At 43.3% G+C, this 16,337-nt stretch overlaps 1 protein-coding gene across 5 annotated transcripts in view; it reads left to right on the top strand.

Moving 5' to 3' along the window:
- MXI1 (MAX interactor 1, dimerization protein) overlaps positions 1–16,337 on the top strand; it is a 165,567-nt gene that overhangs the window by 70,481 nt on the left and 78,749 nt on the right. For 3 of the 5 annotated variants that reach the window (XM_061636037.1, XM_061636041.1, XM_061636039.1), the window contains exon 3: positions 1,659–1,688. The exons of the other annotated variants lie outside the window; for them this stretch is intronic. In XM_061636037.1, the coding sequence (XP_061492021.1) occupies positions 1,659–1,688 (30 nt within the window). The remainder of the gene's footprint in view (positions 1–1,658; positions 1,689–16,337) is intronic. 5 annotated transcript variants of the gene reach the window in all.

Here is a 16,337-nt window from a genome sequence, read left to right as displayed (position 1 = left end):
CTTGCCAAAATTTCTTAAATTAATTAAAAATCAGCCAGGCATTTTTTTTAACTTTTAAAGTGCAGAAGATGAAGGTCAGAGTATGGGGCAAGGTCAGTAATAGGATTACAGGTACTCTGTGAACATGAATGATTTTTAATGAATTTCAGCAGATTATGAGAACTCTGACAGAAAAAAGTCCAAAAGGGTTCTGGGTTTTTTCCCTCTCTTTTTAGACTTTGAACTCTCTATTCTCTCTGACTGTTTTGTGTATCGCCATGAAAATTTACAGGGTTGTTAAGCAGGCGTTTCTGAATTCAGGACTATAAGTTTTGTAAGGTTTTGTTTTGAAATGAGCTTATGGGAAGCATCAGAATTGCATGGGGGTATTTTCAATTTAACATTGTGGAATGTGAAAAATGCACGCTGGCTATAGTATACAGCCACTCTTGTGGCTGTATAATCTGCCAGTCCCTGTCCTAAGATCAAAGGAGACTCTTCTATATGTCCCACTGGTGGGGGAAATTTGGTATGTAGTGAGATGGAAGAGAGCCTTTTCTGCAGTGGCACCGCTGGATGGAGCCTTCACTATAATTGCTCCTTGTTTATGGAATGTTCTCCCCTTAGAAGTATTTCTGGTGTTGACACTTTCATTGTGGCGCTATGCCAAAATGTATTAATTTGCCCAGGTATTTGATCAGCCTGTTAGTTTCATCTGCCTCTACTTGTTTTGATGTATTTTGTTTCATGGTGGTTTTATGTTTTGTACCCTGCCCTAGTATCTGTATGAAGGGTGGGTTATAAATATTTTTAATAAATAAAAAAGAGATGGTTGGCATTCAAACAAGTGTGATGTCAATTCACAAACAAATGGATATTTCTTTCATTTTCTAAGCCACTAACTTCTCATTTTTAAGTTGGTCTAACATAAAATAGGCACGCTGGTCTCAAATTATTCTATGCATTTTTTTTAAAGTGATAGGATCTTTTTGGTTATGGTTGCTACCTTAAATTACAAAGTTTGACGGGATCCATACATTCAGTGTCTCCCACTTCCGTTATGTTACCCATGATGCAGGCCAATAAAAAACAAACTGTGCAATCTCATTAATATAAATGGCTTTGGAAATTGCTCAGAATAATTAAAAGTTTGGTAAATTGGCTTGTTCAGCATGAGTTATCCTGAGTTTCAACCCTCTTCAATTGTTTCAACATCTGATCGGCTTACGTGAACAAGAAGTGAAGAAAAGATCAGTGGTAGCTTAAATATGAGATAAGGAATCCCTAGATATTTAGGGGCTTTCTCCCTTATCTCTGTTTTCATCTTGGAGTAACTGAGCCATGTAAGCTGCATCATAGCTATAAAATTATTTTGGCCAAGTTGCTTCATATTCGACACTGATGGTGACTGAAACGATGAGCACGTTGTTGTACCTGGTTGAAAATCCCAAAGCTTGAAAACTTTCAGAACAGTAGGAGCTACAGTTCTAAATATTTAAACAATAATAGAGCTCTTACATGAAGGGTCAAAATAATTATTTGTGTGTGCTGTTGAATGTGTTGTTCTTATCCATTGTAACTAGGAAAGAAAAACAGTTCACACTTTAAGAGAATAGCCTCTTGAGTTATAAGACTAGAAATGGCTAATCCATTTCCCCCCCCCCCGGTTTATTTTCCAGATCTACGCACAACGAACTAGAAAAAAATCGGTAAGTTACTAATAAATTGGCTTCCAAGAAATGCAAACTTGTATCAGTGTGTTGAAATGTTAAACCCTTCCATTTTCCTTTGGTTTGTTCTGGTAGCTTGGAAATGCCACTTTGCACCAGGTGAGTGTTAAACAACAACAACGCACACACATACAAATCCATGCAGAGATGGGGAGGGGAAGAAACACTTCTCCTACCCTCCCTGAAATGCAAAGAAGTGACCCATTTTTGCAGCTCATCTGTATGCAGAGGAAATACTGTTTCCCTTCTCCTTGCAAACTGAAATCTGATTGGGTCAGTGTCCATACATGAGGTTGCTAGGGTATCAGATTTCTCAGGCATTACATGTTAACCAAAGAGCTGTGTGTGTGTTTTGCCCTCCCTCTCTTTTTTGCTCTGCCTGTCAGGCTGGTCATAATCCCTGCCGAAAATAGCATTGTCTAAAAGTTCTGAAGTCTAGCAGGCCGTTGCTCCTCTGGAGTGGTGCTCTCATAACCTGGTTTAGGACACAGCCTGCTTATCCTTCAGCCCAAGTTTCAGCAAGCCCTGCAGTTTTGTTGCTTGGCTAGTTCTACTCTATGACTCATCTCCTTTGTAATAGGAGGTAGAGTAATATAAATACTACTGAGACAACAAGGAGCCAGTTCACACGGAGATCAGGTTATAGCATTGCTTTCAGGATGCTATCGTTGTCCCTGGGCTTCCCATTTATAAAAATATCTTCAGGATTGGGGGTGGTGGTGCAGGGAGGTTGAATCGACAATCCTAGGCTCACTAATGTGGGCTCGTGGAAGGGAAAACCTCTTGCGTGGGAAGGGAAGATTTACTCAGAATGTACTCAGAATGCATTGATCATGAGGATACCCTGTAGGGCAGATGTGGGGAACCTCAACCCAAGGGACAAATGTGGCCCTCCAGGCCTCCTTATCTGGCCCTTGAAACTCTCCCCAGGCCACACTCCCTTCTCAACCACACCCCCTTTTCCCCAGCCATACTTCTCACCATTCATACTCCATATCCTCCTTGAGTGTTTTTGCCTGGCTGGAATGTGTCTTTGGAGTCTGATAATGCCTCTTGCTTATCAGGATGCAGGATAGAGAGGGGTGTGTGAATGTGTGTAGAAACTAGCCTACTGTACAGAGGTAAAATTCACATTTGTTGCTTTGCTCACTTTTGCCTCTGGCCCCACCCACCACTTGCATGAGGCTCCTGGAAGGTTGTCCAGACTGGAGCTTGATCCTTGGTCTGAAAAGTATTTCCCATGCCCGTGGCAGGGGTCACTGGCTTAAAGCCAGACCCATGCCTCTCTGGCCAGAACATTAGAAGTTACATGTCTCCACATAATCAAAAGGTTTGTATGCACCAGCACCCCTCTATCACAATGCTCTGAGTTTTTGTTTTGGTGTTCTGGTTTGTCCCTTGACATTGCAAGACTGTTCTTTGTGGGTTTCCTATATCTGTTTTATTGTCTTCTGAGAAGAATTGGGGGCTGGTCTAGTTGTTCTTTTGAGCTGGGCTTACAATTTCAATTAATGTTAATGCTAAATATGCATGCTTTTGAGGCACCAGTCATTTTGTGAGGGAGGGGGATTTTGAAAAAAAACTAAGGGACACTAATATGTCTGTGAAAATGCAAAGGAGGTCAAGTTCTGAAAGAAACAAGAGAGAGAAATAAAATGGATGCATAGACAGAAAATCAGATGGGAGAAGCTGGGCTTTCTCTTCTTCCCTTGCCCTGTGGCAAGGATTGCAGAGGTTTAAAGTGGGAAAGGAGTGTGTGTGCAAGCCCCACCTTTATGTGTTAAAGGGGGTTATAAACATTTTCAGTTGAACATGATTAGAATCTTCCCTGTGATTGGGAATCCTGTAGGATTCAAGTGTGTTTAGTTGAATGAGGTTAGAATCTCTGTGTAATCTAGTGGTGGGGGAACTTGACCCACTTGAGTGCTTTTTCCTGTCTTCACTGTGTCCTTGAACTGTATTAATGCCTCTTGCTTCTTGGTTTGGGAGATGTTTGTTTTTGCTTGGCTTGAATGTAGCTTGCTGTTGAATGTAAAGATTTATTGCTCCACCCACTTTTGTTTGTGGCCCTGACCATCACTGACATGTGGTCCTTGGAAGGTTCCCATGAAGCAGTGTGGCCCTTGAGCTGAAAATGGTTCCTCACCCCTGCTGTAGTCTTTTGTGTTCAGTGTATAAAAAGGTTGAGAAAGGAGACTGGGGAGGTCAGTGCCCATGGGGACACTGGGTGTGTGTACACACATCTCTGTTCCCCCTATACAGTTTTAGCTTTTATGCCGCCTTTTGAATTCCTGAAGAGGACTTAAGAAAGAGAGAGGCAGGTAAAGAAGATATATTAGGCCTGTTTCAGTTGGACTCTGTCTCTCTCCCTAATCCCCAGCCAGGCCCGTTTACTACCAATTGCCCTGTAGGAAGAATCCTGATGAATTGTTATGTTTTTGTTACTGAGATTAATTAATCTTTCTTACTAGTAAGCAGCCTTGGAAGTATTTGTATCCAGGAAGGATGCTGATAACTGTCATAAACAAAGAGGTGCAATAGGGTACTGATTGAGAGAAGGGATATTATTAAAACAGTTGCTCACCAAACATAAACATCGTAACAGGGAGGAGGAAAGGAAATACCCCAGCTACAAAGTGCTGATATTCATGTTAAGAAAATTCACATCCACACCATAGTTTTGAAGCACTCTTACTTTAACAGTCATGGTTCCCAGGGCTGGCTACATGCATGACTGGTCCCTTGGGCACCAGCTTGTCCCGGGCCTGTGGCACCCACCCATGTGTCCTATGTACCTCATCTCGCATTGTCATGTGATTGACGTGTGCATAGCGCACGTGCCTGCCATCAACCAAGATGGCAGTGGGGACATCAGCCCCTTAGGAAAGCCCCTGCCACCATCTTAGTTGATGGCAGGCCTGCGCACACAGCATGCCTGGCATTCTCAGGGACAGGAGAGGTAGGTGGGGTGTGCATGTGTGCTTATTGAAGACCATGCTGACTGTATTGGGGGGGTGCCTGGGAGCTCCCTTTCTGCAATCCGTGGCAGAGTTCGGACCCTACGCTGCCACGGATTGCGGAACGGGAGCGCTACCCCCCTAAGGAGGGGAGCTTCATGGGCCCCTCTGGGCCACAGGGGCCCTTGGCCAGGGCCCAACCTGGCAGCCCTGTGATGCCGTCCCTGGTGGCTTCTCCCAAAGAATCCTGGGAACTGTAATTTGTTAAATGTGCTGGGAATTGTAGTTCTGTGAGGGGTCTCCCAATAACTCTGGGCATCCTTAACAAACTACAGTTTCCAGGATTCATGGGAGCAAGTTCTCACTGTTAAAGTGATATAAGGGTGCTAAACAGGCACAGGGCATTTATGTTGTTCATGCTCTGGTAACTTCAAGATTGGATTACTGTAATGCGCTCTACGTAGGGCTGCCCTTGAAGACAGTTCGGAAGCTTTAGCTGGTGCAGAACGCGGCTGCCAGACTATTGACAAGGACCAGTCGGTCTTTGCATATAACACCTATTCTGGAGCGTCTGCACTGGCTCCCTATTTGCTTCCGGGCGAGATTCAAGGTGCTGGTTTTGACCTATAAAGCCTTACACGGCGTGGGACCTCAATACCTTGTGGAACGCCTCTCTCGCTATGAACCTACCCGTTCACTTTGTTCAGAATCTAAGGCCCTCCTCCGGGTACCAGCTCATCGGGAAGCCCGGAGGGTGGTTACTAGATCTAGGGCCTTTTCTGTGGTGGCCCCTGAGTTGTGGAACAGCCTCCCCGAAGAGGTACGCCTGGCGCCTACACTTCTATCTTTCCGGCGCCAGGTAAAGACCTTTTTATGCTCCCAGGCATTTTAATCTTTTAATTTTCTTAATCTTTCTACTTTTAACATGTATCCTTAATTTGTGTTGTATTTCATTTTTGTTGTGCTTTCTGTTGTTTGTTTGTACATGTTTTTTTAATTTTTACTATGATATATTGTATTTTATCTTGTTTGTTCACCGCCCTGAGAGCTATTCTGCTAAGGGCGGTATATAAATTGAAATAATAAATAAATAATAAATAAATGAGATTTGGACTGCACAAGGTATTCCTAAACATTATTGGGGGAAATTTAGCTCTAGCAGATATACTTAAATAATGGCCTTTGTCAGTACCTTTCTTGCCCCAAGGGACCTCTAAGAGTCTAGATAGCTGTGAAATCACATAGTATAGAATTTAGTTTCATCATGAAGAATATGGTAGCCTTGTTAAACTTTGGACCTCCTTCCTGAGAGAGGAGGAAATGAAAACTGTCCACAGCTAATTAATGCATTTCAGAAATATGTAGTCAGAGTGGAATACAATTTATAGATCTGTATTATGAACCAAGTTGTTGCATGTTATGTTTCAGTTTCCTGTCAATAAGGTGAGCAGGTGAGGGAAGGGAGACTGAAATACACAATGTTATAGGCCCCTCCCAACTCTGCTATTCTATGATTCTATATGAGGAGAGGATTTTGTAGTGTAGTAAAGGCAACAGCAGGCTTCATACCCAACTGTGGTAGTGGGAGTCTCAAGCCTCTATTGTTGTAGCACAGCCCAAAAGCTACAAAGATGAGCATGCAACTCTTCATGCCACCTCTGTTGTTTAATTTCTTGAATTCTACTCTTCTTGTTTTATTTCCTTTGCTTCACCATTCACAACAAAAGTTAAAAATCCCCAGATTATGTTCTTAATTCTCTTTTGTGTTAATATGTCAGCAACATTGAACTTTGGACACTTTTTAAATTAGTTTTGTCAGTTAATCTATTTCTCCATTAATTATGTGCATGCGTGTGAAAGAGAAGGAGGGAGGGAAGATGCAAACACAGTAAAATGGGAGCAGTTCCCTAGGGTATGATTCCATGTTTCTGTGTGAATATTGTAACCACATGGTTGGGTCTTGTCTCTTTGATCTTCCTACCTCTTGGTTCCCTCTCAGTGAGTGCTGGATCAAGGAAAGTTCCATGCAGGTGCCCCCACATCTATGTGGCCATGACAGAAACACACACATCCTCCATGGCAGCACAGGATCACATAATGTGGAAATGGTTCCTGTACTGCTCTGTGTACATGAAGGGGGCCGCCTATTTAAGAATTCAGATCTGGGCTTTCAGCCTCAAGATCTTCCACCCTGAAAACAACTGCTCAGAGCAGGTTTGGAGATGGCCATTCTAAAGTTCAGGACTTGGACTTGTCTGCTTATCTCCCACTTTACTTTCATTGAATGATTACCTTCATCCTAGTCCTAATTATTGGTGTCCAGCATTGCCCTATCCTTTCAGAGCAATACTTGCTGCCCTGCTTCAGTTGTGTTCAGACAATGGGAAAGCAGGCTGGGTTCACGGTAAGTTCCCACAGCTACATCACTGGAGCAAAGTTTAGACCCTGTGCTGCTTTTGGTTTGGTGGCATTTAGTTTGAGCAGTAACTTCTGCCTTCACTTGAAATGAGTTGCCTCTCTTTGTATATTGGATACTTACCAAGGATGTAAAAGAACCATTTGCTGATCATGGAGTTTGCAGTGAAAGCAGACAAGTGGTGAGGTATCATTGCAGTCAGGATGCAGTGGGGTTCCATGGCTTCCCTCTCTTTTCTCAGACTATTTCTGTAAATAAAATTTCATGGATGTCCTTCTGGTACTGTTAAAAGCAGATGTAGCTAAAACAGTCACCTGAGAACCAGACAGTACATTTTCACACTACTAGAGAAATCTCCTTCAGAGCTCCAAGGCAAACAAAAGGATTGCTTCACCTTCTGATTTTCATTGCTCTCTATCTGTAGCGTCTTCAAGTCTGCTACTGTCTGCAGACTTAACATTGGCAAAGATAAAAGCCCTAAATCTAATGGCTTTGTGCAGGCAGTTTTTTTGCTGCTGCTTTTTTTTTTCCTTTTAGAGATTATTTCCTTTTTGAATCCCACTGTTATCTCTATTATTGACATACCTTGTGATTTTCAAAATTGTCCACTATTAGGTCCCTGACTCAGTTTCTTCTTCCTTTGTCTGCAAGCAGTTGCTTGTCTGATGTGACCTTTAAATGTTATTTTAACCCATTCAGGTCAGGCAGGTATAGCTTTCAAAAATATAGGAACAGTATTCGGGTAAAAGCGATCTCTTTGCATTTGGTTTTGGAAACACACGTTTCCAATATTGTAACCATGATTAGGCCTTGCTAACATTCCCCACTTCAATTGTTTGCTTTTTACCATTGTGTAGCATTTTGTCTACAGTGAGGCAAATGCTAACCTTTTTATTTAGTTTATTTAACAAAAATTTATATACCACTAAGTGGTTTACCAAAAAATAAAAATAAAATAAAATAAAATAATCAATAAAAGACTGTTAAAAGCAGGCATTTAAAAACATTCAAAACCATGCTTTGCTTGAATCAGGGTTTGTAAACCATCTTTAGCATCTCACTTTTGCTCTGCTAGCTTAGATTCAGTTTTGTTTATATTCCTGTTTTTATGTTGCAGGGATGGGCAGCTAGCTTTGGGGTGTGTAGAATGCCCCCCCTTTACACCAACTAGCTGCTGTTGCTGGTATCTGGCTCGAAACCAGCTGGCATTTTTTACGGTGACCTTACTAAATCATTTCTTAATCTCCTCCCTCTCCTTGAAATTCTACAAGATTACTTCAAGTGGCCATGCACAGAATCTGGGCATACTCACTTCAGTAAATTGAAGCTGGGACTACATCAGTTGGATGAACTTTTTGTAAATTCTGGGACCAAGATTTTACCCAACACTTCCTTTATGTACCTTTGCAAAGTGTGCAAATTTATTTAACCTTGGGTCAAGTCTGTGAGGCCTCAGTGTGTTTTAATGTTTTCTCTACCCACAACTTGGAAATGTTTGAATGCATTAAAATATTTATATTCCACTTTTCAAACACCTAGACTGGATGGATAGAAATGTTTAGCCAGTTAGATGAGGGAAGTTACATTCTCCACCCTTCTAGTCCATGAAATTTATCTGCAGTACAATTAGGACACAAAGCATAATGTTTGCCATGGAAAAAGTTAGGCCTGATGAACTTATTATTCAGACAAACATTGCAGCCCTAAAAGTACAATCTTATGAAAATGCCATCAGACTAGTCATGTAGTCAGACTGGCATTTTTAAAGCAATCTTCTACAGAAAATAATAGGTTATTGATTTGTCAGTTTGTTCGCACTCTACTTCCTGTTTTTTGTTTTGTTTTTGTTTGTTGCTCAAAATCTTATATCTAATTAAAGATACAAGCTTTGACATGATCGGTCTGAACAGAAATCTTCCGATGTCCCTGTTGCTGGCTGTTCCCCCACAAATCCTTATTATTATTAGGGCATTAAGGACAGTTCTTGAATTGAATTGTGTTTTTGTACCCTTGCACCAATTCATTATAGAGACCTTGGTAATGCTCTCTGCTAATTTTTTTAAGCCGTTGCTGCCCTGGGCTGCTACTGGGAGGAAGGGCAAGTATGTCTATATGTATAAAAATCTGGCTATTCTAGCACCCAGGAATTTTGCCCCAAAGTCATTATTTTTTATTTTTTATTTCCTTTTTTAAGAAAGAAACTCAAATCCAATGTATTGGGGGCATTCATAACTGAAGTTATGCATATTTGGCATTTTTAAAGAAAAAAATCTATAATTGTAGCTGGAGATGGGACATATATATTAAAAACACAAAATAAGTATGAGAACAATGAGGGAATAACTGAATGAAACTGCCCATTTGCATGGCCGGCTCCAGGAATGCCGGGGCCCTTGGGCATCAGCCTGCCCCAGGCCCCTTCGCTCCTCTTCTGCGATCCGTGGCACGAGCTGCGCCACGGATCTCAAGACAAGAGCTTCCAAGCCGCTGCCCGCCGCCATCCCCCCGCTTCACCTACCTTTCTCTGCTATTATTTGCGGCTGTGCGCACTGGGCTGCAGCGTTGTCATCAAGATGGCGGCTGAGGTTTCCATAAGGGACTGAAGCCTCTGCCGCCATCTTGGTTGATGGCACACAGCGCGCGCATTGCTGCCATCAACCAAGATGGCGGCAGAGGCTTCAGTCCCTTACGGAAACCTTGGCTGCCAGCTTGATTGATGGCAACCCTGCGCGCGCAGTGCGAGCAGCTGCAAAGAACAGCAGAGAAAGGTAGGTGAAGCGGGGGGGATGGTGGCAGGTGGCGGGCGGCGGCGGGTGGCTCAGAAGCTCTTGTCTTGCTATTCGCGGCGCAGCTTGTGCCCTTTGGAACCGGCCCTGTCCATTTGGACCCAGGCATTACTATAATTATTCACTAATAATTCACTATTGCTATCACCATCACTTAATTTATGTGCTGTGAATACCCAGCCGAATGATGCTGACCTTAAACCTTTCTGACTTGTTTTGTAAATAAACCCAGTAAAGCTAGATCCAGTACAGTATTTAGCATTCATTTGTATTGTATTCTTAAATGCATGGTAATATCTGCACACTTTTATTTACGATACTTCATACTGATATGTTGTAAGACTTAATGCTAGATGCAAGCCTTTTTCTCCTCCATTATGTTCAGATCTTAATAGACATGTAGCAGTCTTCTTTTAGAAGAGGTCTTCAAGATCTTGAATTTAATTTAGCAGTTTGGACCTTCCCAGAGTGGTTTAACAACCAGTCCTTCACACAGAACTCTGGGAATTGTAGCACTATGAAGGGAATAGGGGTCTCCTCAGGGCCAGCACCAGGCATGCTGGGGCCCTTAAGCACCAGCCTGCCCTAGGCCCCGGTGTGCACACGCACATACACACGCACGGCCCACCTACCTGTCTGTCCTACCTGTCTTCTGCAGCTACGCGTGTGCATCCCTGCCATCAACCAAGATGGTGGCAGGGACATCAGTACCTTAGGGAAACCTGGACTGCCATCTTGGTTGATGGCAGCCCTGCGCATGCAGCGCGTGCACCCTCAAAAGTCAGGAAAGACAGGTAGGTGGAACCAGTAAACGGGCTAGCTGCTTGCAAGCTCACTCCATGCGATCCGTGGCAGGTACCCTGCCGCAGATTGCGGAACAGGAGCGCTACTCCTCCCCCACCCTATTGAGGGGCCCCTCAGGGGCCCCTGTGGCCCTCAGCCAGGACCCGACCTGGCCGCCCTTTGGTGCCAGCCCTGGGTCTCCTAACAACTGTAAGCACTCTTTACAAACTACCCTTCCCAGGATTCTTTGGGGAAGTCATGACTGTTTAAAATAGAATAATAATGGAATACATTTATGGTGTGAATGTGACCAAAATGGTGCTGACCACAAAGGTTATAAGGAGTGTGTGCTGAGCTTCAAATGGCCACTAAGGTGAATTGGACCTTTCTCTTCCATGTCACACTGCTGTAGATAAGAATAGCAGGATGAACATACAGAAAAACTACAATACTACAAAGTGAATTTATCACTTTTGGTATCTCTCAGTTTCTCATTTTTCCAATCTTAAATTCAGCTCTTCACATTTCCACATCAGTTTGTGAATTTTTTTTTAGTTTTCATGAAAATTCATCAGCATTTTAGTGTGAATTTCTCCTAATATAAATATTTTTGTTTATACTTTTGTCTAATATACACATTATTGCAAACCATTTTCTCTAACGTAATACATTTTTGCATGTTATTTTCCTAATATATAGTTTGGTCACCTCCACACCATACATTTAAAGCACTCTTTCATCACTTATAGCAGTCATGACTTCCCCCAAGGAATATTGGGGGCTGTAGTTTGTTAAGGGTGCTGACCTCACAGAGCTAAATTCCCAGGACCCTTAACAAACTATCGTTCCTGGGATTCTCCTTGTCTATTAAAGTAGAATAAGAGTGCTTTCAATGTATGCTGTGGATGTGACCTATATCCTAATATATGTATTTTTGTACAAAATACTTGACTAGGAAACTGCATTGCAAAATTTGGACAAGTGTGAATTTCAAAAGATGGCTATGTTTTGGTTTGTGTATTGTTTTGGAAAGTGTGAATTAGGTAGGTTTGCCTTTAAATGTGAACTGAATTGAATTTCTCCCCCATCTGTAACAGAAAGTCAGTTGTGAATATTGTGCTCATCGTTTAAGCAAGGAATGATTATTAGCACTAAGATCCACCCACCTTAGTCAGTTGCAGCAAAAACAACCAGCATATCTGCTCCTCCAGAAAAATGTCAGTTGGTATCTTTAAAAATTTGCACCATACTATTCATGGTTGTGGAGAAAGCTTTGAAATATTCAGACATTCTGTTGACATTCAGAAATCACAAGAGAATCAGGTGGATTTTCAAGCTTTCCCTATACCTTGCCATCTAACAATGACCCACCCATTATTTCCCTACTTCTGCCTTCCCCAACCTGATGCTCTCCTATGTTGTTGGACTCCAGCTACCATCAGCTCCAGCCAGAATGGCCAGTGGTCCAGAATGATGGGAGCCATAGTGCAAAACTCTTGGAGGCTGGCATGGCTACTCCCAATTTATTACCCCTTATTTAAAATCAACAAAGTCTGCCACATGAACAAATTTTGCAATGAGAATTAATTATATACATTAAGCAGATGTATGCATATTTATCCATACTACAAAGTGCACTTTTAAAAACAAGAATGTATGTGATTGGATTTCAGGTTCTAGGATTTGCTGTGCACAAGTTTGTTTCCTTTAATAACAGTTCCTCTTTGTCCGTATGTATTGACTCAGCTTGTAACTTCACTGGAGGAAATGTAGTTCCATAATGGAAAATTCAGAGTAATTTCTTCCTTGCTTCTATGTAAAGTAGCAGTTTTGGTAAATCTGTGTGTGGTGTCATTTATCACTTGGAAGAGCTGCATACACAGCAAAGCCACTTTTATGAAAGTAGTAGTTTTAGGTACGCATTATCATCAGCTCTGTTGTTAGAGAGTTTAAGTGTATATTCTGGGAAATCTAGATTCAAGTCCACTCAGCTTTATACATTCTGGATTGCTTTGGGGACCACCTGCATCTCAGTCCCAAGCCCCCATGTGTGAAAGGGAATCGTGGTGACCTTGTTCAGACATTTGCTGGGTTGATAAGCACAATAATTATTGTAAAACACTTTGAAAATGAAATATTACAATATAAATTATTGATAATGCAGGAGCAAACAATTTTTATGCTTACATATTTGACTAGCTGCGATGAATGTTTCATTTTGGAAATGAATCATAGTACTTTTAAGAGGTGAATCTCCTTTTGTAAAGGAAGTGTGCATACAAAGGTAAATAATTTAAGTGGTAAGCCTGCCGTGGGAATGCACAAAGCACACTTTATTTAAATACACCATCTTTTTTTCCTCCCCATTCTGGTTTTGTGGAGACTAGTTCTGTATGTATGATTTGTCTAGACACTGGTGATGTCACAAGCCCACCCCCTCCTTCTTCCCTGAAGCATTATTTAGTTGTTTTTAAATTGATTCTGCTTTTTTAAGGGGGCAAAATGTACATGTATTCAATTAAATGTCCACCAGCAACTTGAGATAAAGTTAGAGATCCCACCTGAAGCATGAGGGGAGAGGCAAGGAAGATAACTGAATTTGAGTCACTGGCCAGTATATCTGTCAAATGTGCTGCAAAGGTCCATGGAAGAAAGCCAGGCATAAGCAGTGGGAGGGGGGGGGGAATGCAAAGTCCTGATTTGCATTTATGTTTGCAGGCACCTTGAATATTTCTAAATGCTAGAACAAATGGTTTCAGAGGAATACTCAAAGGTGAGGTGGAAAGAAAGGAAAAAAGAAAGAAAAGCCTTTATGTTTTTTGTTACAGTAGAGCCCCACTCATATGGCAGGTTACGTTCTGGACCCCCGCTGAAAAGCGGAACTCATTGAATAGAATGGTGTGCAATGCCCGAAAACTGCCGTAAAAGCGGAACAAGTGCTGTATGAGTGGGGCTTTAGTGTAATTGCGTCTAATTGAGACCGCCGCATTAGCGAAGCGCCGTAAAGCAAAGCGCCGTAAAACGGGGCCCTACTGTATTTGATGAAATTGAAGGGGCTATGTGCTTTATGCAGGTTTATATTACAGATCTGAACTCTTGTCTGTGTTTTCCATGAAGGCTAGTTAGTGGGCTGTCGGAGAACTGGTAGGATTATAATACTGAAAGGGCTCGTCCAAAGTGACCCAGATAATCCACGTTTTCCATATTCGCTTTGTCATCTGAAAGTCCCCACTTTGCCTGAAATTCGCTCTTTTCCGATCTGAAAAATATGCTTTTTTTGCGCCCGCACACGCAGCAGGAAGACCCGTACATTCTTTTCACTTTTTCCCAGCTCTGCCTATAACACCACCCCCTATCAGCCAATTGGTCTGCAAAATATGACATATGCTCCTCTCCCTCTTTGCACCGAAGCACAATAATGTGCATGCGCTTGAATGTAAGAGCGCGAAAGTTTGAATTTCCTGTTGGTTTGGTAGTAGTGGCTGTAATGGAGTTCACTGAGTTTTTGGCTCTTGTACAGCTCCACTTACAGCTGTTAAATTTCTGTCTTGTGCAGTTGAGGGCAGCTGGAGCCCAATGGGCGCCTGGACAGGATTGTGTGCCACCCCGGAGCCCAGGAACAGCAGAAGCCCCAGCAGTGCCGGAGCCATGCTGAGCTTCCTCGGCTCATGCGGGGTGGTGGTGGAGGAGGCTACTTCACAGCAGCTGCACCGGCAAAGCTTTGGGATAGGAAGCACCACGATGTAGCGAGCTCAGCGCGGCGGGAGGTGGCAGTGGCGGCGGCAGCTACATTTTCCTCCCTTCTGGCAACATTGTTCACAAGCCAGGGCTTGGGGGAAGGGGATCTCCATCTCCCCCCCTCACACCCCCTCTCACCCAGCCCACAGCAGCCTTTCCTAGCTAAGGAACCCCACGCCGTTGCTGGATCCCTCGATTCTTGGGGGCTGCTGGTGATGGTGCTGAGTGCAGGGCCTCCCCTCCCCCCTTTTGCACACACACACGTGCGCTGGACATATTCTCCAGGAACAATTTCTAATAGGAATGCATGCAGGGGGAATGAGGTTAGAGCTGCGAAACATCCTTTCCTCTTTCTCTGTTTTGAAGTGTTCCCTCTGATAAAAGAGAACTGTAAACCACTTATCTGACAATAATTGCTGTATTGTTGTTTGCTTGCATTTGCAATATTTCGCTAAACCAAATGTATGTATTTTTGCCTTTTTGCATATCAAATTTTCTGGGGGTAAACATGCCTGGCAATTCCACTTATTTCTCATGGAACTGCAAGCAAGTAACAACGTGTCTTGTCTAGGAAGGTAGACCACCAGTCTCTATGGTTGCGGGCATCTGAGACGCTCTAGCAAACCACTTATATGCCAATAATTCCTGTGCTTTTGTTTGCTTGTGTTTGCAATATTTCGCAAAACCGACTGTATGCTTTTCTGCCTTTATGCATATTACAGTTTCTGGAGATACACACTGCTGGCAATTCCACTTATTTCTCCAGAACTGCAAGTAACAACGTGTCTTGTCTAGGAAGGTAGACCACCAGTCTCTATGGTTGCAGGCATCCGAGACACTCCAGCAAACCACTTATATGCCAATAATTCCTGTGTTTTTGTTTGCTTGTGTTTGCGATATTTCGCAAAACCTACCGTTTGCTTTTCCGCCTTTATGCATATTGCAGTTTCTGGAGATACACACGGCTGGCAATTCCACTTATTTCTCCAGAACGGAAAGGGAAGGTATTGGCACACTGAGGAGCTGCTACTACTTACTTCTTTTGTAAAGAATGGCAGAAAAGCTGAGTGTTTAATGGGGAGCACTCCCCTTTTTGCAGAACCAACTTTTCCTGGGGTGGCACGGCAGCTATTTGCGCACACCCGCCCAGGCACCTTCTCGATTCAAGTTGTCCTTGTACCTTTCATTCCCCCCCCAAATGTCCAATAAATCAAATACCATGCAGGAATGCCAGCTGAGACCTCTGGTTCCACTGCAAGGTTCCTGACCCCCAAGCTTTTCTAGAGTGCAGTGCTCGGTAGCAGCTCCCAGCTCCTCCCCACTCTCTCTCTCACTCTCGCTCTGCCTGCCTCTCGCTCTCTGCGTAGGCGGCAGTGGCGGTGGCAGCAGCAGGGAAGAGCCACCAAGAGAGGCTTCTCAGCAGCTTTCCAACAACTTCGGGCAAAACTTGATGCTCCATTGCCTTCACCTCCCTCCTTCTCCCTTTCCTTCCCATGGCCGTTTGCAAAGCACCAGGCTCTCACTTTTCTCCACTGTGTGTGTCTGTCTGTCTCCGAGTGAGGAGGAAAGAGCAAAGCGAGCTCCCTGCACCAACCAGCTGCACTTGAGCGAGACCAGCCAGGAAAAGGGGGGCTTTACAAACAACCACAATTGCAGATCTCACCCGGAGCGGCCGCCTAGTTCGCAGGCCGGCTAAAAATAAACGGCTGTAGCTGTGAAGTAGAAATTGCAGAGCCCCCCAACACCACACCATTGCTCTGATTGGTTCAGATTTCCCAGGCTTTCCCCGGACATTTGCGCACATGAGCAAAAATGGAAATACATGATTGGCTGGGAACGAGGGAAGGCATATGGGGAAACGCCCATGGACTGCTCACAGCTCTAAAGTCTGTGGTATTGCATCTGAGCGCCTTAAGGTACAGCAGATGATTCCCGATTTTAAAAAGCA

Source organism: Rhineura floridana, chromosome 7 (genome assembly GCF_030035675.1).
Source record: "Rhineura floridana isolate rRhiFlo1 chromosome 7, rRhiFlo1.hap2, whole genome shotgun sequence".
NCBI lineage: Eukaryota > Metazoa > Chordata > Lepidosauria > Squamata > Rhineuridae > Rhineura > Rhineura floridana.
The sequence above is the reverse complement of the archived record's forward strand: the minus strand, read 5'-3'. Positions and strand labels throughout refer to the sequence as shown.